At 39.4% G+C, this 23,181-nt stretch overlaps 2 protein-coding genes across 3 annotated transcripts in view; one reads left to right on the forward strand and one right to left on the reverse strand.

Annotated features, from left to right (window-relative positions):
- LOC143887600 (protein transport protein SEC31 homolog B-like) overlaps window positions 1-7,102 on the forward strand; it is a 46,681-nt gene extending 39,579 nt beyond the window's left edge. The window contains exons 21-22 of the mRNA XM_077391735.1: window positions 4,424-4,662; window positions 6,565-7,102. Of these exons, the coding sequence (XP_077247850.1) occupies window positions 4,424-4,662; window positions 6,565-6,660 (335 nt within the window). The 3' untranslated portion in view covers window positions 6,661-7,102. The remainder of the gene's footprint in view (window positions 1-4,423; window positions 4,663-6,564) is intronic.
- Window positions 7,103-13,913: 6,811 nt separating this feature from the next.
- Window positions 13,914-16,209, reverse strand: LOC143887675 (xylan glycosyltransferase MUCI21-like). 2 transcript variants are annotated; one of them, XM_077391910.1, is made up of 3 exons: window positions 15,712-16,209; window positions 14,836-15,630; window positions 13,914-14,709 (listed from the first exon to the last, which is right to left on the reverse strand). In XM_077391910.1, exons 1-3 carry the CDS (start codon window positions 15,914-15,916, stop codon window positions 14,066-14,068), a joined length of 1,644 nt encoding a protein of 547 aa, XP_077248025.1. In that variant the 5' UTR covers window positions 15,917-16,209; the 3' UTR covers window positions 13,914-14,065. The 2 variants fall into 2 exon arrangements, with proteins under 2 accessions (XP_077248025.1, XP_077247955.1); XM_077391840.1 differs by having other exon boundaries at window positions 13,914-15,630.
- Window positions 16,210-23,181: the final 6,972 nt, after the last annotated feature.

A 23,181-nucleotide genomic window follows, 5' to 3' on the forward strand; every position in this document is an offset into this window, starting at 1 on the left:
GAGCGAAACGCCACTCGACTAAAAGGAGAGGAGATAAGGATTCAAAAACGGGAAAAAGCGTCGTTCGAAAACTCGTGTTAGCTCGTTTTGGGCCACCTTCCAACATCTCTTCGATTCCAAATCCCACGCCAGACCCAAGAGATTTGTGACAAAGTACTAGGTAGAATAAATATGAGCAGTGCCAACAGAGGAGTTAGATTTTCCATTATGAAGAACAGGAAATATTGGAAATGTTTCTTTTAGGGAATCAAAGAGGAAAAAGTTCTTGCATCATCGAATATGTGATTGATGGCTAGATTGTCAGTGAAAAAACGTAGTAAAAAAATGGTCAAATGAATTGAAACACGAAAAAAGATGTTTATTTAATTCGTTTAAATTTGTCATTTACAACATATAGCAAGGGGTTAAATCGGAAAGTTGGTTACAACATGTGTTTAATACGTTTTAACTTTTTCTTAAAAAGACAGTTTTTTGCCATAAAAAAAGTTTTAAACGAAGTATTAAATGGAAAATCTACAAAACGAATGTCGTTTAAAATGAAGTTTTATTAACTATGGTCATGAGCCGTGTATTTTTGTGCAAGTTACGACTTTCATATTGAAGTGTCTACATGACAATACAATATTTTATCAACAGTTTTTTAAATTGTGTTTTATGTACTCGATCCATGTTAGATTCTTCTGAATGGAAGTGATTCTTTGCAACACTTCTAGATCTTTTTATCTGTTTTTTTCCCTAAATACTGCTACCACAACTTTTCAATTACCGCATGTTTTGAGTTTTATCCGTACTAATAGTAAATTTTTCATATGGAAATAAAATATTAAATGTACTTAAGAAACCTATTAAAATATGTAATATATTACTTTTTATAACGATGTTATTATGCAAAAAAATAAAACTTGAGAATTGATTAAAATATTTTAGCAAATTTGTAGAATCTTTCCTTTTGTAGTTTGCTGAATCCAATACTTGATATCCATGTTGGATTCTGACACTCATACTCGTACTGATGCAACATAGTACTTGATTAAATTCAGGCTTTTTAGCTTTCCATTTACATATATCTCCACAATGCTTAGTATATGCATGCTTATCGATATGCATGTTGATCCACACCACATGCACAGACGTGCATGTTTAGTACATGGCTGTGAAGTTCAAGCAGAAATAGTGCCCTTAGATGACTTTGACCAACAAAATCCGCAAATGAGTGAACACGACTTATCTGATTGGATGTATATCCTGCCTTTTACATGCATAGATGCATTGGTATGCCCTGGCATTCATTCATGGGCCCACATCCATATATGCATGTGTTAAAACAAGTGTAGCAAGTTCAAACACAGCACTAGAGGAAGCTCATACCTGCATATAAGTTTCATCAAATGCATGAGTGAACATGACTCTGATCAGATATAACATCTATAATATATACCAAGTAAAACTCGTTTGGATCTTCTGTTTTGTTAGGATGCAGAATAAGGTGAGCAGATGGCCAGAGGTGGCAGTGTCTCTATTGCCACTATTATAATTTCAGCTGGCGGAAAAGATGCAGAATCTGCAAGCAAGCTAAAGTGAAATCGATCTCTCCTTCTGCTTTGCTATTTGTGTGTGTGTTGGGGTTTTTTTTTTTTTTTTTTTGGGGGGGGGGGGGTTATCTCAAAGGGAGAGGTAAGCTAGGGGCAGGTAATAGCTTTGGTGACTGGTTTTGCCCGCCTGTAAGTACCTCAACTTCAAGTGGCGGGATAAATGCCGTTGGTGTCGACGGATTAGAAACCCTTCGAGTAACCCGTTCTAGCCCAATACTTCGTCTGGAGGTTGTTTGTGGTGAGGGCAAAAGGTGGCCTGACACTGGTAAAATTTTCTCACATAAGGTTGGAGGGAACTCGATCTTGTCCATCTCGGGTAGGGACGTGGAAGTTCGAATGGATATCCTAAAAGCCTGTCTGATAGGGAAAAAGAAAGACCCCAATGGATCATTAGAGGACCTTTGTCCTTGGGCACAAAAGTTCTGGGATATCCCGTCTTTACAATGCCCCTATATCTTGGCGGAGGACGAGCTCCTTTTTATGTTTGAATCAGAAATGTAGGCCTCACAGATCCTTACTAAGGGACCTGAGGCACTGGGGAATCAATTGGTATCTCTCTCTCTCTCTCTCTCTCACACACCGTGGAATAGGGAGTTTCTTCAAGGTGAGAAAGCTTTATGGGTCAATTTCTATGGTATCCCATTACATGCTTGGGCCATATCAACAGTGGAGGCTATAAGGAGTCTTTTTGGTAAGGTCCTGGAAACAAAGATGGAAGGCAGTCACCGGCATTGTATGAGCTTTGTCTCGGCCAAAATCTTAGCTCCCCGGTGGAATTTTTCATGCTCCTTTGTTAAAATTAGGATCCTAGATCTTGTCTATACCATCGGGATTGAAGTTCCGAAAAAAATAGGTGAAGGTTCAACCATTTTTGAGCCCTCTAGCTCCTCGGGTGGGCGGCCGCCTTCTTTGATTGAAACCTCTTTGGGTCATGCTGGCTTGGGCAACTCGACAACGCCACCGGTTGAAGGCCCTCCGAAGGCTTAGGGTTGGCTTTCCGGTGAACCCTCGGACCCCTTGCTGAATTCAAATTTCAAACCTAACCAATCAAATCTCATTGGCGCGCTGCCCAAGGATGGACCTAAGAAAGGTCTAGAGAAAGGTGTGATGGGATCTGGAAACAAGAGCTTTGGTCAAACTCGCCTGTCTCTGGTGGGGCCTGAGCAAATGACCCTCCTGCCCCTAGGCGGAAAGTTGCGTGGCTGGATCAGTCCAACAAGATGGGTAAAAAAGCTGGCTATTATTCAAGAGTAAGGAACACTTTTTCTGGCGAGAGCCATCTTGGTTTAAAACTGAAGGCCAAGATGGCAAGATTAAAAGACAAGGTCCTTACAAGCATTTTGAAGAAATCTTCGGGAGCTACTTTAGTAGGGGTAAGGGAGAAAAGCAGTAGCCGGTTTCCAAAACCTCTCAAATTAATTTCCCATTCGCTCAGAGTAGGTCTTGCTTATGGATTAGTCACTGGTAGCTTTCCCTAATCACTAGAAGGTATTGGTTATTTGGGAATGGGGGCCCCACCTTTTAGTACTTTCAGTAGGCGTGAGGCTATAGAGGCCAAATATTCTATTATTTTTTGGGTGTTGGGGAGTTGGTCATAATCCTTATTTATTCATCTTTTTGTGTTAAGAAAAGTGTTCTGTTAGGATTACGCTACCCTTTGCGACTCGTCTCCGCGTTTTGAGCGCATCTCTCTTTACTCATCTCTTTTATCTAATAGCGGGAAGTTGTAAGGTCTTGGGATTGGAATTATAGGGCATCACTAGTATAGTTTCTTAAAGAGAAGTAAGAAGCACAAAGGAGAGCTCTTTGGATTTATTTGGTATACTGGGCGATCTGTTCTCATCCTCAACCAAGCAGGAATGGATAACCAAGGTAATACGCACGAGTTGTCTTCTTGCTTTGGAGGTCGGAATAGATGGTTATTTATGGAAATTCTGGTTCTAGAAAATATTCTCAAGAGGATGAGGATGATGACCTACGATGAAGAGAGGGCTTCCATCAATGACCCAACCCACAAAGAGATGTCGGGAGATCTTCTCCGGAAGCAGTGGAAATTATTTAAGCAAGAGACTCAGGACTACCCCTTCACCTTGTATAGCCTCTGTGGGACAGGCACGGTCAAAGATACCCACTTGTCGTTGTATAAACATCCTTGAAATTGATTCTGAGCGAAGAAAGGGCTACGAGGAGGCATAGCTGGGAAGCTAACAAGGTGGTAGACATCCGGCTGGTGGAAGAAAGGATCGCTAGCAGAAAAAACCCTGGATTCTTGGATCGGGTTCCGGAGGAACTTCTCATTGATATGCCAGACTTCCAAATCCAGCACATCATGGAGGAGTTGGAGAAGTGTTCGGCATAGGTGAGCCGTTTAAAGGTGAGTTGCTGCTCGAGTTTTCTGAAAGGAGGGTGGTTCCTATAGCTTTCGGGGCATTGTTTGAAGTTTAGGTCTTTTTGGGGACATAAGCACAAATGCGAAGGTTTAGAGGAAGTTTTTTTGGGTGTGCAAGATCATAGCATGGGGTATCTTTTGTTCTGTTCTTGGGACTTCTGGTCCCAACCCTTGTAAAGATGTTTGAAAGAAATAAACTGTCATTTTTCAAAAAAATAATTTATACTAAGCATGTTTCTTTCCATTGTCATTCAACTTTTTTCCAATAAATTTTTTTTTGGAACCTGCTAAATTGGTTTGCTACTATTAATTGGTTTTGCCTCCACTGCTGATTTTTCGCAAACCTTCAATTTTCCCACTACTAAATCGATTATGCTGTTAACATTTGTTTTACTCCTACTAATTCAGCCACTAATTCCTCGCTTCTTTTGTATAATTACAGCTGAGTTGAGACCTGTCATAACAACGTTGACCAGACTCTTCAACGAGACATCAGAAGCACTTGGAGGCTCACGTGCAAATTCAGCTAAGAAGCGTGAGATGGAGGACAATTCGAGGAAAATTGGTGCTCTATTTGCAAAACTTAACAGCGGGGACATATCTTCCAATGCCGCCTCTAAGCTTGGTCAGCTCTGCCAGGCTGTCAACTCTGGGGACTTTGGTGCTGCCTTGCACATCCAGGTATGTGACTCAGTTTTTACTTCTAATCTATAAAGCATAACGGGAAAACATATGTTGCCATGCCCACAACCCTAGGTTATTTAAAACCTTATAAAGTGTGCGTGCGCGTGTTCGCTGTGTGTGTTTGTATTTATAATTATATGTTATGTATACATACATATATTATGTGGGATTTGCTAGCGTCCATCGCAGAAGGCATTTCACGGATGGCCTGTTGCATGTGAGAGCAGCTACACAGGCTCACTTTTCAACAGATTTTGTCTTCATTCACGAGCTGGCTGCTCTCACATGCAACAGGCCATCTGCGAAATGCCTTCTGCGATGGACGCTAGCAAATCCCTTATAAATATCTTATAAATGTAAATTTGTATATAGCTATTAAATGCCATAAATAACAAATAGTTACAGGGAAAAATAATTAGCTATATAAAAAGAAAACTGGCAACCTAACAATTCTAGTCTTTGCCCTTCAACCCTCACTAACCTTTTGCAGCTGGCCACACCATGATTGGATGATACTAGAACTAACTTCGGGGACTTCCCATAAGAGGCTAAAGTTTTGATTATTTATTTATTTATTTATTTCGATATTTTGTATGGGTTAATCATACAAATGGGGTCTGGCACGAAACCAACACCATGTAGGTCATCTCATGGAGATATCTGAAATCAATGTTCTTGGTCATAAAGTGTGTTATATTAGAGTCAATGGTTGATAATTAGGATCATATCTTAACAGCAAGCAGTGAGAAATTCAAGCTCTCTATTCTTAGTTCATAAAAGTCAAGTCACAAAAGCGCACACACACACACACACACACACACATATATATATATATATATATATATATATATATATATGAGGAAACTGTTGGTGCGCTTAAGCTCACCAAACTTATGGTGAGCTTAAGCGCCCAATCACATGGGGGCCCACTTTGTTAGGATGATCCAAAGCATTCATTTGAAAGTCCCTTGCATAGATGGGGGGGGTGTACCAAAAATCAGCTCCATAGGATCATCCTAACCCCTCCATTTGTGGAGGACAAATATGGACAGACACAAATCTGCCCCATTTTTGTCCTCCACAAATGGAGGGGTTAGGATGATCCTATGGAGCTGATTTTTGGTACACCCCCTATCTATGATAAGGCCTTGCAAATGAATGGTTTGGATCACCTGCCAAAATGTGGGACCCATGTGATTGGGGAGTTTAAGCGCACCATAAGTTTGGTGCGCTTAAGCTCACCAACAGTTTTCATCTGTAGCGCCTGCTATTTCTTAGTGAGCATAATAGAAAAAAACGGAAAAAGAAAAAGGAAAAACATGCAAAAGATGAATGGATTTGTCAACTTTCGGTCCACAAACAATGTTGATTCTAAATGGCATATCTACACAAATGTATGTCGGCTTACCACTTAACTTTCATGTGTTCATCCTTAGCGCGTGCTATTTCTTAGTGAGAATAATAGAGAACAAAGGGAAAGAGAAAACAGGAGAAACATACAAAAGATAAACGAATTTGTCAGTTCACAAACAATGTTGATTCTGATTGCCATATCTACACAAATGCATGACTGTTTACCACTTACATGCATAGTTTTAAAACTCCCCCGCGTCATCGTGGACTCCCCCGAGTCGACTCCCTTTTCCCTTGGCTGCGTTCCGTGTTTTCCGTACAGAGTCAATTCAAACTCCTTTGACTCTCTCGAGTTATGACTACATCAACCGAGTACTTAGCCGTGTGAACCGCATTCTTGGCCGCGTCCACACCGAGTCAATAAGGATTTTTCTTTGGCTGTGTTCCGCGCCGCATCTGCATCCGCATCCGCATTTTTAAACGCTGCTTACATGAGATGGATATATGGATCTTGTTAACAAATGATTTCTCGTTTCCTTCCTACAGGTTCTTTTGACAACAAGTGATTGGGACGAATGTAACTTCTGGCTTGCAGCGCTCAAACGAATGATTAAGACGAGGCAGAGTGTGAGATTAAATTAAAGTAGATGTTTTTCTGAGCCGATCGATTTGCATTCTATCTTCCTACGAATGGCATCTTCGAGCACCGAGCTTTTGTTTGTTTTCATGTATGCATCTTTCCGCCATTCTACAAAGCAATTGCTGGGTTTTTCATCTTTCCCTTTTCAGTCTTTTATTTCTTGTTAAGACCCTAATAAAAACCTTCAGTCTTAAGCAACATTGAAGACATTCTACTTCCCTGCAAAGACAGGAACAGGGCTTGTGGGCATTGAGGAAGGCCGCCAGCTGATTATTTTGATTTAATATTTGTAGTGTTGGAGAGAAAATAGAGTTCAAATTTTCTGCTTGGTAGTTACATGTTTGGTTTGTAATTTTAATTATATATTCAACATTTACAGTTGATTTGTAAATCCTGCTTGATTGTATTGTTGACTCTTTTTTCTTAATCAATTTTTTTAATGCCTCCTGATGAACAATTTTAAGAATTTGTACAGTTTAAGAAGAAGCAGCTAAGGGCCTCTTCGGATACCCCACAGATTTGCTGTGGAAAGCCATTTTGCCTCTCACTTTTTCAGGAGTGAACAGCCACATAGGCATACTTTTTAGCAGATTTTGTCTTATTCAGATTTCTTTTCTGATTCCTCTGTGGTGGAGCAGGATTGACAGAAATTGCCCGTTTTTTTCCTGCGAAAGTGAGCCCGCTAAATGGCCTATCAAATCCCCTCTATTCATTCTAGCTCCCTGGTGATGGGATTGAGTATGGAGGTTTTATTTATTTGAGAAAGTACAGTGGGGTCCACTCAGAATGATCCATACCGTTCATTTGATGTGCCACAACATAAATCATCTCCGCCCTCCGATCTGCGAAGAGACGGGACTGCTCGTTATAGAAACTTCTTCAGATTGGAGGATGATCTGATCCTATGGAAATGGCTTATGTGGTACAATCTATTTTGGCTGTGTCCCATCAGATGAACGGTTTGGGTCATCCTAAAAGTGGGCCCCACTGTACTTTCTGAAAAAATGCTGGACCACAGGCACAAATCATATTAAATCTCAGGGTTTATACCTCCTTGACTTTGTGTTCTTCCCCACGAAGATGATCTTCTCTCTTTTTCAACAGAACTTTTCTTTTCTTTTGGCAAATACTACTCATAAGGCTTTTGGGAAGATTTAGCCTTCAACAAACTTCTTTCAAGATCTATAATTATCCTATTCTTTATATTTTCTACTTTAGTTTCCTAATAAGCATAGCTAATAGATTAGTGTGCCTACATCTAGTTTAATTTTTCTCACAAATTCACAATATCCTTCGACACACATTTACCACCAAATGAGGCTCTATGATTTTTAAGCCTGAAAAGGATTTTTATGTTGCTTTCCAAATATACAACCTTTACCCCATTTTTATAGCTGCCCAATGGTAGGTAGTACTTTCACAATGCTATATGATGATAGAAAATTTAAACTACTAACCACAACCAAGATTTTTCATCATGATCAAACTCTATTAGGAAAATTAATCTTTCTTATTAGTAGAGAAGATATTTGGTTCTTAGTCATTGTTACCTTTGTTAGCATGCATGCCTTTAAAGGCCATCATCAATTGGAATTATCTACTTTATCTTATATTATGAACACAAAGTTATTTCTATGAATTTGCTTATGAAACTAACATAACTTCAGTAGGTATTTTATCTTGTGTTACATGAATGTGAACAGTTGAGTTTCATAGGCAACATTGTCGGAATATCATGGGAAAGGATTCACAAAAGCAAAGGCAAAAGATAATCACAGGCACGCGGGAAAGGATAATTATGTAATCACAACCCACTAAAGAAGGTTTTAGACAATGTCTTGCCTACTCACAGGTTGACACCTGTCCAAGGGCATTATGGTAATCTCATGTCTAATGCCCTCTTGGCCTCCTAACTATAAATAGCCTTCTAAGGCTCCAACGTAAGGATTTAGATCCCAAAATTTATATTCATATGACCTCTTTCCTCATTTGGCTGGTCACTGACTTAAGCATCAGAAGGCCTTCCCGGAGCACTAACTCCGGGTAGGTCGTCTAACCATTGCTACCGTGTCCAGGTGCATCCCAGCTCTTTCGAAGCCAGGCCTTCCCGGAGCACTAACTCCGGGTAGGTCGTCTAACCATTGCTACCGTGTCCAGGTGCATCCCAGCTCTTTCGAAGCCACCTTAGCAAATCGCCAACAGCACTAACATAACTACTGTGGGTATTTTTTCTTGTGTTACATTAGTGTGAACAGTCGAGTTTCATAATCAACATTATTGGAATATCATGGGAAGGATTCCCAAAAACAAAGGCAAAAGATATGGTTCTTTGTAGACCTACAAAATTTACAACTAGAAATAAGATGTCATTTCATTATGATACAATTATCATATGGAAAGCCTCGTAGGGAGACCTATCTCCTTCACCCTAGCGGATACCCCAAGTAGGAGAGTGTGGTAAAGCAAGTTTACACATTGAACATGATCACTTCAATTGTAGTACATCTGTGTAGTAATTTCCTTGACATGAGAAGTCATATTATCTCGTGGGGCATTTTTGTAACTTTGATATTGCAAATCAGTGATGCCCAGTGAAGGGCTATAAAATGGGCACACTTGGTTCATTAGAAATATTGATGCTTGACATGAAATCCATCACCTTAATAAAAGAAATATTTGACTACATAAATCTCTATGTAGTGGTTTTGATGAATGTATTTAATCAATTTTTTCAACTTATTATGTATATTAGATGAGGAAAAGGATTGTGAGCTTGAGCATTGGAACATATTCGTGAGCTTGAGCTCAAAAACCATTGAGGCCCACATTGTTAGGATGATCCAAAGCATTCACTAGAAAGGGCCTTACATAGATAGGGTGTGTACAAAAAATCAGCTCCATAGGATCATCCTAACCCATCCATTTGTGGAGGTCAAAATGGACAGACCACAAATCTGCCCATTTTTGCCCTCCACTTTTGGAGGGGTTAGGATGATTCAATGGAGCTGATTTTTGGTACACACCCTATCTATGATAGGCCCTTGCAAATGAATGGTTTGGATCCTCACAGAAATTGTGGGACCCATGTGATTGGTGCACTCAAGCGCACCATTCCTTATTAGAGCTTGAGCGCACGAACATATTCCTCATATTAGATATATATTATTTATCAAAAAAGGATTTTGGGGGTCCAAACATGGTTTTAAATTGCGACCGAAATCTGAAATTTCGGATTTTGGTGGGGACCGAAACCGAAATTTCATTTTTCGCCATTTACTGAATTTCGGTCCGAAATTTCGATTAAATGCCTTTTTTAATTAAAAAAAAGTGTCTCAAAATTTCGGTCCGAAATTACCAAATTTTTGCCCGAAATTTTGGTTTTTGGTGGGGTCCGAAACGGTTACCGAAACCGAAATTTTAAACCATGGGTCCAAACAAGAGACCGGCCCATCTTAATTTTTGTGGAGTTGAGAAAAATTTAATTCCATCATCATCTTAGTCAATACGTAAATATTATTATAAATTACATTAGGAAGGGTGGATTAGTCAAAATCTCCATGACACTTTTATCTTTCTCCCCTTTGCTGTCCTGTGGGATCTGTGTTTTCCTTTCGTGTCCTTCCTCCGCCATTGTATCTTTTCTTCTTTGTATTGACCATCTCGGTCCTTTTTCTTTTCTTAATGAAATCTGCTGCCATTCAAAAAAAAAAAAAAATAGAAACATACCGATGAATATCACTTTCTAATCTTTTAGAAATCCACTCGTAGTCCACAAGGCAATAGGCGGAGAGGCAAATGTTGCTAATTAAAATCCAAGGATAAAAAAGGTCTATCCAAGACAATATGTTGAGAAGCAAATGTTTCCTTTGCTAATTGGATTTTAATTAGCTATTGCCTACATTTGAGATTAAGAGGGCCATGGAAGATCCCTGCCTCATTGGTCGCCACTTCCAAATCAGGTCTATCCACAAGAGCTTGAAATACATTTTCGACTAGGTAATCGATTCTATGGAGCAATAGAAGTAGTTATCCAAGTTGCTCGAATTCAATTATGTGATTGTTTACAAAAAAGAGGAGAACATGGTAGCCGATTCCTTATCTCCTATTCCAAGATAGGCATAATTGGCCGCAACAACTGTGCCTCAATGTGGAAGTTATTTGGAAAGAGTGGTTAGAGTATCCCAATACATATGGTCTTATTCAGAACCCACCGTGATAATCGCTGGTGTAGGCGTCGGCACTGGCATGGTACTGTAAGGTGGAATGACAAGCCCGTAATGTGATGTGATGCTGACGGATGAGAGGCGTTGTTCCCTATGGCGGCAGGGAGATGCTGTGATCTCGTACAACAAGGGCTGGAAAGCACCTGGATCTGCTGGAGAGTACCTGAATACTGTAATGCTTGTCACCAGGAGCAGCTTGATGGGACATTACATGATCTCACCGGTTAATGGGAGTGAGTCAGTAGATAGTGATGTTATGGAGGGCTACCCGCCCGGCTCGCTACCCCGTTGGGGGGAGTAGCTAGTGGTACTCGGCATGGTGACTGGTTGAGTGTCTCTGTCTTGTCCCGCGTTGCCACTTGTTGACATGCAGTTGGCTGTCTGATTTTATCCCCAACAAGCTACAAAGGCTTAATTGTTTTAGCAACAAATTCCTGCTAAAAGCCATTGCTTCTACAGGAGTTGCATTCGTCTCCATTTGTTGATCATTCTGGATTTTTTTTGAACTTATAAACGAATTTTTCATGCCTTTTATTGGTAGGGGACGAAAAAAGAATAGAATTTTGTAGAAGAATGTCGAGTGTGCCAATAGAATAAGGATGAAACAATAGCTAGCCTAGGTCTACTTCAGGCATTACCCATCCCAAATCAGATTTGGAAGAACATCTCAATGGACTTCGTGGATGGTCTCCCACCTTCAAAGGGAAAGAATTCTATTTTGGGGCAATAGATTGTCTTGCCAAGCTCCGATTCCTTTCCCAGGTTTAGTTTACCGAGTTATGAAGTATGCACAGTTATATCCCTCATCTTATCCATATAAGGTAGCTATTGTTGCTCAGTTCTTTATTAACCACATCTTCAAGTTCCCTGGTGTGCCAAAATCGATTGTTAGTGAGAGGGACACCCTCTTCAATAACAAATTTGGAAAGTGCTTTTCTAGCTGCAAGGAAACTGATTCAACATGATTATTGCCTGCCATACCTAGCAGGAGGCCTTTGGGAGGCTGGATGGATGCCGTTGGGAGGAGGCCAGATCTGGCTGGAGGCCGGATCTGGCCGGAGGGCCTGTTTGATCCAATGCTATGACTCAGAACCTTTGGCTTTGGGTCCGAGGACGAATCTAGAGGTCGTGGGGGCCGTCGAGAGGCTGGAGCTGGAAGGATGTTGAGGCCGTAGAGGCTGGGGGAGGTCTGTGGGTTGCTGAATGTGGAGGCCGTGGAAGGCCGGGGAGGCCATGGGAGGCAGCGGAGGCCGTGAGAGAGGCCCGTGGGATGCCGAATGAGGAGGTCGTGGGATGACGTGTGTTGCTGGATATATCAATGGAGAGGAGGGTGGAAGAAACAGATTTGGTGCCTGATTTAATGGGGATCGCCGGAGCTTGGCGGTGGTGCGAGATCGAGGTCACAAGACATCGGGTGGTGAAGATGGCTATCGTGCACGGTTAAGGGAGCACAATAGCTCTAGGTCTTCGAGTGGGATTCTTAAAAATCGAAATCGCCAGCTGCATTGAGGTGGTCTGTGTGGCATGGCGAACACGTATCATGACTTGTTGGGGCCTACAAATATGGTACTTTTTGTTTGATTCGATATAAGTAGGCTATTGGGTAATGTAATGGGGAATGGGATGAGTAGCATATAACGGATATGTAAGCTACTTCTAATGTATGTAGGGGCAATACTGTTGTAGCCTACTAGGGGACAACTTGTCTCGTATTTGGCACTTATTGGAATAATAAATGTCAATTTTCAAAAAAAAAGAAAAAAAGATTGCCTGCCGTACCTAGATTGAAGGACAAACTGAAGTGGTTAATCTATGATTGAAGAATTATTTGTGTTTCTTTCAGAAGCAACTAAGCAAAGGAGTAGGTTCATTGAGTTCTTTGTGCAAAGTGGTGGTACATTACTACGTATCACTCTCCCATAAAGAAAATAAAATTTATGTAATGGGGATATAAGCAAAGGACAAAGCGAAAATTTTCAAGCTGGTGATTAGATTTTTCTTATGTCTCCAACCCTACAAGCAACCTTCAATAAGTGTCCGTTCATTGATGAAGTTAACTCCCTATTTTTATGGCCCTTACAAGGTAGTGGAGCACATGGGACCCATTTCATATCCACTTGAACTCCCTTTCAGGTCCTATATGCATTCAATTTTCCATGTTTTGTATCAAACTGTGCAAGAGAATTTTCTAGAATTCATTGATTAAAGGCAGGTGAATGATAAAGCTAAGCCCAAAATAAATACTTTTCGTCAACATCTGGTAAATTAAGAACACAGTTTTCCCTTTCCTTTTATTTTCCCTTTTAGTTTTCTCCTGTAATATTTAATATTTAGTTCTCTCTTATATATTTTAGATGGGATTTGTTAGGCAATTTTACATAGAGCCATTTTTCATGGCTTACTTTTGCAGGATAGAACAGCCTCACATGATCACTTTTTACTAGATTTTGTCTTATTCATTTAATTAATCAGATGTGGCTTTCCTCTCCTGCAAAATTAAGCCGCGAAATGGCTTTCCGCCAAATTGCTTGGCAATTGTTGTATGGTTTGAAACAAGCAGTGATTAATATTCGTGTTGGTTATTTTATTCTGTTTCCTCTTTTTTTCTATTTCTCTTCAATTTTCTTGTCTTCTCCATTGATAGAACTTTGGTTCTATCATAGTTTTGGATTGTTCTTGCATTTCCTGGTTCGGTTTCGAGGTGGCTTTGCTCTCAGGTGTCCCTTTGATTTGAAAATGAATGGGTTTGAGGAGGAGAGGAGATGGGTTTTTAACCAATTACTCCGAAAGCTCGAGTTATTAGAGTTGTATTATTTAACCATTTATACTTCAACACTCCCCCAGACATGGGATCCTCATTTGGGTTGACCATACATGTGGATTTTTAAAATCAAAAGCTTAAGCTATTAGAGTTGGTGTTATTTGATGCTTCCATGCAAATGGAGAAGGTTTCTACAGGGTGCGGCTCCGACATTAATGAAGCACAGACTATAAATAAGAGGGAATCCCTCTGTTATCTTGGTCAATAAATGAATTGAATGAAGTAAAAGAAGCCCTTTTTTTTTTTTTGCCCATGTACAGTAGAATTCAAAGAAGATTACAGTCCCATCTCCTCTTTCACCCCTTTAAACTACAATCTAATCCCTTCCAAAAGAAGAACCCAACTGAAACCGCAAGCTATCTCTCAGCTCTGCTGCTTCCATCTCCTCCTAAAACTTGAATTCAAATCAAACATGGAGTAACGATAAGCACGAAGCAATCGCTTTCCAAACCGACCGATATCCAGCTTCACATTCTGCCCATCAAGATAAACTCTCTTCGTCATCTGCCATCCCTTTTTATTAACACTCTTCGGATCGCGAAGAACTTCATCTTTCTTATCATACTCCTCATACAAAGAACTCTCCCTGTCCAAAATATTATAAGAAATGTAATTCAAACCAAGCTTCATTGCAGGTTCCCCATAGTATGTCTCCGCCGCCCAATCAGTGCCCAAAGGAACTATCTGCATGAACACCGAGCCCGGCCTCATGAACAAGAAATGAGTCATGGCTGCACCATGGACACCCACCATAACATCACACGAGTTGAGAGCTCGATATATTTTGGCCAATTCCATCATTGGCGTCGGTTGTAAAACCTCCACCTGAAACCCAATTGACTCCGCGAGTTTCACCACTTCTCCTTGGTTTGTTATCTCTCTTGACCCATTCCGAGCTATTATAACAAGCTTCGGTTGTTTATTGACTGAAGGGGAGCTCTTCCTACAGGTTGGAACAGATGCAACAGTTGCAGTCGAGGCTGTAGGATTACTAGAGTTAACATTCTCTGAAAGTAAGAAGTTAATATTAGAAGACCTTTTATTGGTGCCTTCCATAGTCAAGGTTGTAGGATCACTAGAGTTAACATTTTCTGGAAGTAAGAAAGTAATATTAGCAGACCGTTTATCGGTACCTTCGATCGGTTCCGCTGTTTCTACATTGCAGAACGTGGTGTTTCCAATAATAGCTTCTTCTTCTTGGATTAATGATCTGATTCGGGGCTCATATGCTTCGTCGAGCAGGTGGCGGAAATCTAAAATTGAATGGTTTTTGGGCATTTGGGACGAATCTATGGTGAGTTCGTCGTGAATTCGGAGACCGACAATGGCTTCGGAAAAACAATGGGTTGTTGGGTCTGTGTTAAAATCGATCGGAGGGTAATCAGAGAGATGGGAAAGGATGTCACCATATTTTGTGATCCACCATTGATGGTATTCGAGAATAACGAACACCACCTGTTTGTTGAAATGCTTAGATGATATATAGAGAGGGATAATGCCATCATTGAACTCATGGTAAACGTTTCCAGTATAACCCCCTGTAGAGAAAAACAGGGCAGGGACAGAGTGTTGGATTTGGCAAGGGTTTTGGGGTTCTTTGTCTTTGGTTTTGAGTCTTTTGACAATGAGTTGGAGCTCATCAATGGTGTTCATTATACTTGTTTCCCATTTTCTCGTGTAGGGTTTAATCTTTTCTATCTCGGTTTCTTCTTCTTCTTCTTCAAATGTTGTATTGGATTTTCTATAGAGGAAAATAGAAGAATTAGTTGAGCGAGTCCTTATGTCTCCTTTCATGAAACAAATATCCGAACGGTAACCTGTTCTATCACAACAAATTTTTCCAGCATCGATTGAAGAACAAGGAGGAGGGTTTAGTTCTTTGCCCGCAAATGAACCCACAACATTAAAGTCCTCTGTTCCAAATGAATCTGTTGTGAAAATGAAAGGGACCAAATTAATAAGAAAAAGAAAAAGCAAGAAAAGAAGAGGGGTTTGAGAAGAAGACTTACAGAAAGAGACAGCAGCATAGAGGCGAGGGGCAAAGACAAGGCTGAAGGAAATCAAGGCAAAAATGAAGAGAAGACATATGAGATTAGGCCTTGTTTTTTTGTAGGATGCATTTCCTAAATCGATAATAAGGGGTTTTGATTCTTCTACTTCTTCTTCTGTTTCCTCCTTTTTGAGCTGATGATTACGGTGGTGATGAACTACCATCTTCTCTTTCTTTCTTATTTGTTCCTAAAAATACCCAATAACTTGAAGATAATCCAAGGGGTTGATATTGGGTTTTGGCCTTTGTTAAAGCCTAGAGGAGAAGGATATACAATGGACAAGGTATGTTCTCTGGTTATTTCTGTTGCTTCTGTGTATTCTTTTAGAGATAGGGAGAAAAAAGGAGAGAGGGTGGGGTAGCTGGAAAGTGGTCAAAGGCGTTTGCGTGTGGAAGGAAAGAATTGAGGAAGAGAGGGATTTGGTTTGGTTTGAAGGAAGGGAGGCTTTTGTTTATGAGTCGTCTTGGACAAGTTATAACTCTTCTTACTCATTCAATATCACAGACCAATCTGAACAGAATAAGATTGACAATGGGTCCACATTAAATTGGGTCCCACTTAAGAGGCCCTTCATCTTAGAATGCATCAATTTTCTGAAAATGTTTGGATGTGAAAAATATTTCTAAAAGAGAAAATAAAATTATCTACATTTTTACACGTGAAATGATAAATGCGCCCCTTTTCATCACTTGGGACACACAACAACAGTGTATCAAAGAGACTGTAGAGGGGGCTGATGTACTTTACGTCAGAAGGATTCAACGGATTTAATTGCCATGTGATGAAAATGGGCGTATTTATCGTTCCCTTTTACATGTGCGAAAAAATAACTTGAACCAACCCTATTTAATCTTTATTTAGAGCGACCTCCATGAAAATATCCCTCTAAATTAACTGAGGGCGATGATATTTTCACCCCCTGCAGTACGCATTCCCCCCCTCTTTTAACGTGATTTGACGTCAAAAAGCGTTTAATTTGCCCACTTTTCACGCTATAAGGGGGGTGAATGCGTCCTGTAGTGGGCGAAAATATCATCTACTTCCATGGAAAGGAAGAATATTTCAGCAAAAATTATTTTCATCTGAATTTTTTTCTTGCAATCCAAACAAGGAGGGATTAACCTTTTCTTGTTTTTCTGGTTAATTGCACTTTTATTCCTAGAAAAGCTAAAAGGCCGTGGCTTTAAGGTTCTCATACCTGACAGGAAATCTGTGGGCCACAATTGTGCCAAGTATGTGATTGGATCTGTTGGTCTGACCTATGAGTGCAAGGTTGCACTTTTGCTAAAAAGGAAGCTATAAGTAATGCAACTATGAATATCATGGAGAGTTCGATCCTGGCTCAGGACAAAACACTAAACCGTTGATTTCTGTAGTTCGTCATCTTATTCATCGCCTCACATGTAACACATGAATGCGATTGGGTCTGTTGATCCAACAGCAGATACAAGTCTGGCCCATCCCCCTTGAACACATCTCATCAATCGGATGATCTGAGGCCCTGACTCTACCAAAATCATGTTGATCACCTAGTGGTGTTCTACAAGATCGACAGTCTAGACACATGTTCCCTTGTGGAACCCAAAAATGGACATTTCATATTCATCTTGATAGTGACTGTTAATATAATGGGAAATGATTTATACTCTCCAATGTTTTGATAAACATACACCCCCGTGTTTGTCCTATAGTATTTAAAGGGCTGTCAGAGGAATATTACGGTTCTCAAAAAAGCTCTTAAAGCCCTTTAAATACTACAGGACAAACACGGGAGCGCATGTTTATCAAAACATTAGAGCGTTGAACCATTCTTATTAGTATTAGGACAAAACTATCTGCCGATGGTTGAAACTTTAATATATTTAGAATCATTGAAACCCCACTTCTTTTTGTAAGTTTGTAACTATCATTCAGCAATTTCCCCCGCGTATTCATGCTTGGCCCGTGGGACTAGCAAGTGAATGAGCCCACCTTATTTTTATCATTCTCATCACACTTTACGAGGAGGCGGCATAAAAATAAGAAAAGAAAGACCGACCAAAGCAATGTGCTTTGATTTTTGACTCTATATCCGTGTTTCTAGGCACATGGATTTCGAAAGCCGAAGGGGAGAAATCAAACAAAGAATGCGTTGATTAAGGCCATCAAAGGAGGCTATTCTCTACTTTATATCCACAAAGAGTATTAATGGGTCCATTTCATAAAGTTTTGGGCACAATATATCTAGGGAAATGTTATCTGTGTCTTTTGATGATGGCACTCCTCACTTTACTAAAAGTACAGTATGGCCTGCACCATAGGGTGATCCGAACCGTCCATTAGATGGTCCACATTCTAAATAGGTTGTGCCCCAAAAATTATTTCCATAGCTTGATCCTAAGCCTCCGATCTATAGAGGGTTAGGATCAACCCTCTAACATTCAGATCGGAAGGTTAGGATTAACCTATGGAAATGATTTTTGGGGCAGAGCCTATTTAGGCTGGAGCCCATCTAATGGACGTTTTGAATCATCCTATGAGGTGGTCCATACCGTACTTTTAATAAAGTGAGGAGTGCCCCCATCAAAATATAGTAATGTTGATAACATTTCCCTATATCTATAGAGATTGGATTCATGGATTGACTAGAATGAGTGGGCACAAAAGGAGATTTTATCAGATTTTCAAAGGGTTACAAAATGCGAACTGGTCAAAAGTCAAAAGTAATATGTTGATCCAATAAGGGGCCCGGTGGATCCAACGGGGGAGCCCTTGCAGCTGATTTTTTTTAAGGGAGTCTACTGGTTTAGCATTCTTCTAAGCTTTGAGTAATGCTAAATTGGAGGGTGCCCTTTCAAAAAATCCCCAGCTACTACAAGGGTGCCCAGGGTCGGAGCCAGGAATTTACACTTGGGGGCCAGATTAATATACACTTGCCTGCATTGGTCATTGGGGGCCATGACCACTAAAATAGATATCCTCTGTTTAAAAGGGTGCGAATTTATCATCTCCCTATGCTAAAGTTGACACAAAAAAACAAAATGTTCAAAACAAAATATTGGACAATACTGCTACACACCATATAAAAACTCCTAAAAAGAGAATGATTATGCCAACAATCGATGGGTGTTTTGATAAAAAAATAAAATTCCATACTAAAAGGTTCATTGAATGTTGGAAATTTTTTCTATAAGGTCATGTTTGGGTGAGTAGGAAGAGAGATTTGATGGGAGAAGTCTGATTAGGGGATGAGAAAAGCATGAAAAAACAAGGAAAAAAAAAAAACTCCACTCAAAATATGATTGATTTTTCCTTGTTTTTACCCACTTATCACCCTCTATTCATTCGTGCCCACTGAAAATTTTCCTAAGTATGGATATCAATGACAACAAGTCAACAAGCAAGTTTGAAATGAAGACAGTTGATCTTGTAGAGCATCATGAGGCAACTCAAGTGTTCTTTGTCCCCCTGTAAAATGGAAGTGCCCTAGTAAGATAAAAGGCTATAAAATTTTTAAAAAATTAATGACCAAAATACCCTTATGATAGGGTTAAGTTTTTAACAAATGCCACTCACAAAAGAGCGAAAGGTGATTTGTTGCAAAAATAAACTATATTTAATTGCTCTTGAGATAGAGTTTGGTCCTATGTAGCTTCCGGAGCCACTGGGGATTGGTGGTTATCATTCCGAAAAATTACCATTAGTGTATGGGTATTTTTGTCATTTTATTGAAGCCGTTTTTGGCCCCAAATTTCACCATTTCAAGCTTTGTTTTTCTTAACATTTCATTTCACCAATAGCGGAAAATCAAAGTAAAAGTGCATCTTTTCCTTTTCCCTTTCCTAACATTGTTTGGTCGTCATTTACTATTCACAACATAGTCCTTGTTTACTATAGATTTTCCAAATGCAACCCCCTTGTTTTCTAGTAACTCCCAATCTTTTCCTTCTATTCTTTTATCTTGTTTTCTAGTTTTTATAAACTCAACTCAACTAAGCCTTTGTCCCAAACTAGTTGGGGTCGGTTTGTATTCTAGTTTTTAATCCCTTATACAACACCATAATGACTACTTTCCAGGAAAGCCCACTAACAATTCTAACTTGATAATGTAAAGTTAGGATTTGCTAGGGTCCATTGCAAAAGGCATTTCACAGCTAGTCTGTCGCATGTCAGACCAGCCAATTTGAAGACAACAGCTTTAGTCTCCATTCACAAGGTGGTTGGTCTGACATGCGACAGACCAGCCGAGAAAATGCCTTAATTTTCGGTAAAGTTTGTAGAGAAAAAGATGGGGGATTTTGATGAGAGAAATAAAAGGCATAAATCACATGCTATTATTAAGTGATGTAAGTTGAGTATAAGAGACAAACATGATAATTTCCGTTGTTTTTTTGTTGGCTGTGTGACACCCGTGAACTGTCCAAAAAAGAGACGTTAGTAAGTTGAAAACGATCTTAGAAAGACTTTGTTGCCATATAACGGTTGTAAATGTGACCTGCAAACTTGCCTTTGTTTTTTTGCGAGGAATTTATTTTACTCTGCTTTCCCCCTCTGTTATGTTCTCATGACCCTCTTCTTCTCATCCAGGCTAGAAATTTTTGCAATTGAAAATTTCTAAAAGTCACATGTGGGATGTTTCCCTCGATTCTGTCACCATCTTCTGTCCCTTTAAAGCTTCTTTCACTAAAAAACCCAACAGACCCATGTGGAACTCTCTCTCTCTCTCTCTCTCTCTCTCTCTCTCTCTCTCTCTCTCTCTCTCTCCATGACCCATGTGGAACTCTCTCTCTCTCTCTCCATTACTAAAATGAAGAGTGGAAGAGAGAAAAGAAAGAGAAAGGGATAAAAGAGAATAAGACAATAACTTCTTGAGATCTTCTACTCAGAAATTTGCGGAGAAGATTATGAGGAGAAACATCTCCACCACGTAGGCACCACCTAGGATAAAAAGCAGTAATGCTGTCTAGAAGTTGTTTCGTGGTCAAAGGTCTAAATGACAACAAAACATGCATTGGGGAAATCTTTCGAATATCTCAAGCATTTGAAACTTCTACAATCCCCCAAAATGAGAAACCCAACATAGCATAGAGTAACTAAGTATAAGTCAATTTAGAAATTGATCGTGACCTATGGATCCGAAGAGCAACCTGAATCCATTAAAGGCCCGTTTGGATACCTCATATTTTGTATTTGGATTTGGAATTGAATTTTGAATATAAAATAAATAAATCTGCCAGCTCATGTTGAGGGAGACAGAGAGGGAAGGGGGTACTTCCTACTAGAGGGGAGAGATTGAGGAGCAAAGAAGGTGAAGGAAACTGCCAGATCTGTGGATTTCCAATTACTTATTTCCACAGCATATTTGAAAATCTGATTTTTTTTCACTGTCAGTTGCTGATTTGGAAATCAAAGGATTTGATTCAGATCCAAATCACAACACAAAAGGGCTGCAAATGTGAGAAATCCAAATCAAAATCTTCTCAGCATCCAAACGGGCCCTGAGGGATTTGAATGGATCTGACGAAGACAGGTGGATCCAATCCAAAATGGAACCTTTGACATCCAATGGATCTATTGCCACGCCTCAAAATGCTTTCATGTATACCACACCAAATCTCTGAGCCTATCTTTTTATGGTTGAGATTGTCGGGGGTTCCACACAAAAGCAAAGACCCCGCATCGAAAAAGTGATGAGATGTGGATGGGCTTATAAGGGCTTGGGCACGCACCCCTTAACGGCTTAGCTTTTAGGCTTGGGCACGCACCCCTGTGGGGGTTCAGCCTATTAGTGCTAGTTATTCTTGAATAATTCACTCAAGGCAAATATTCAAAAACATTGGAAAATGTCAGTATGGGAATTTTTAAAAAAGTTATGAATGCCGGTTTTTATTTGCTTACAATATACAATATATGAACTAATTTGTCTAATGGAGTGATAGATTCACCCCTTTTTTTTACTTGGGACAACCTCCTCTAGTGTATTTATGACTACTCTTCTACATTAGACAGGGTTGTCTCAAGTTAAAAAGGTGAATATATTATTTACCTTATTCTAAATAAGCCCCAACAAAAAGCATGAGTCAATTTTCCCCCATTGTGACCAAGCGGATTTTAGAATCCTAGATTTCTTCAAAATTATAGTTGGGAGACTCTGAGAGAAGAAATAGACCAGCCGTCATTTTCTGATTTCTCGCTCTTCCTTCCGACAACAAGAGAGCAATAGATCGTCCCATGTTTAGAAATCTCAAGCTGCAGGAGAGATTTTTAAAACGTGGATTTCTTACTTAAAATCCAAAAAACGCTGTCAAGACAGCATACATCAGCTTGATCATAAACCCTCTTTTACACTATTTTCAAACTAAAACCTGGACTCTAAAATCCACGTATCCAAATGGCCCCTAAGTGTGTTGCCCAAAATCAGCACATTCACTTTCCCGTGAATGGCTGAGAATAAAAAAAAACAGTTTTTCAGTAAGAATAATCTCAGCCATTCATGGGAAACTGAATGGACTGATTTTGGGCGACCTCACCATGGACACCGAGGTGAAACAAAACTCCAAAAACCAGAGTCAAAACTATTTTTCTACACAGCATTAGTTTTAAAAGTAAATAGGGGGTTGAAATGGAAGACAAGTTTTCTATACGACAATAATTGTAAGTTTATTTTTTTCAGAGAAAACCATAACTTCTTGCATAATATTAAGAAGAATTATAAAATGTAGGCTTAATGAAAATTTTATTTATATTCTTATCTTTTACTCTAATGCTGCTTATGCTCAATCAATTGAAAAATATGTAGTGTCATTCCTAATTTCTTAGCGTCTTAGTAATACCATCATACTATTCTCAAATATTGATTGAGTATTAGAAAATCAAACCAACATTATTAAATTAATAAAATAAATTTATTCTGAAAAAAATCTTTTACTTGAAAAATGTTCAAAGAATTATTGAATTAAGAAACAAAGAAGGTAGAAGAAAAGTCAAAGGAAAATGGGAAAGTAATATGTAAAAAATAAAATAAAATTTACATTTAAATTTAAAAATACCCTTAAAATGCTATTCAAATTATTTTCATTAGAATAGGGAAATAAACTTTTGAAAAATCAACCATGTTTAGACAATGGGAAGACTCATTGATTTGCTGCAGAAAATTATTTGGCAATTGTAAAAGCCTTTGAGTTTGAGAGCTTTGTAAAAAAAATATGAGGAATGCTAAACTCAAGGGCGCCCTTGCAAAAATCAAGTGAAAAGGCTCTCCCATTGGTTGTGTACATTTATAATGGTTGAAAGTGAAAGAATATTAAATGCACTCTGGTGACCTAGGGGGCATGTTTGGCAACCATGAAATTTTTTTCCCTGGAATATTAGCATATTCCGGATGGGGTTAGGGAGAAGGACCAGGTCAGAAGAGGGTCACCTAAGGCTGAGAAACAAGGAAAAATAAAA

This window comes from Tasmannia lanceolata, unplaced genomic scaffold (assembly GCF_043159265.1).
Source record: "Tasmannia lanceolata isolate RefF3 unplaced genomic scaffold, GAP_Taslan_0.1 ptg000002l, whole genome shotgun sequence".
Classification (NCBI taxonomy): Eukaryota; Viridiplantae; Streptophyta; class Magnoliopsida; order Canellales; family Winteraceae; genus Tasmannia; species Tasmannia lanceolata.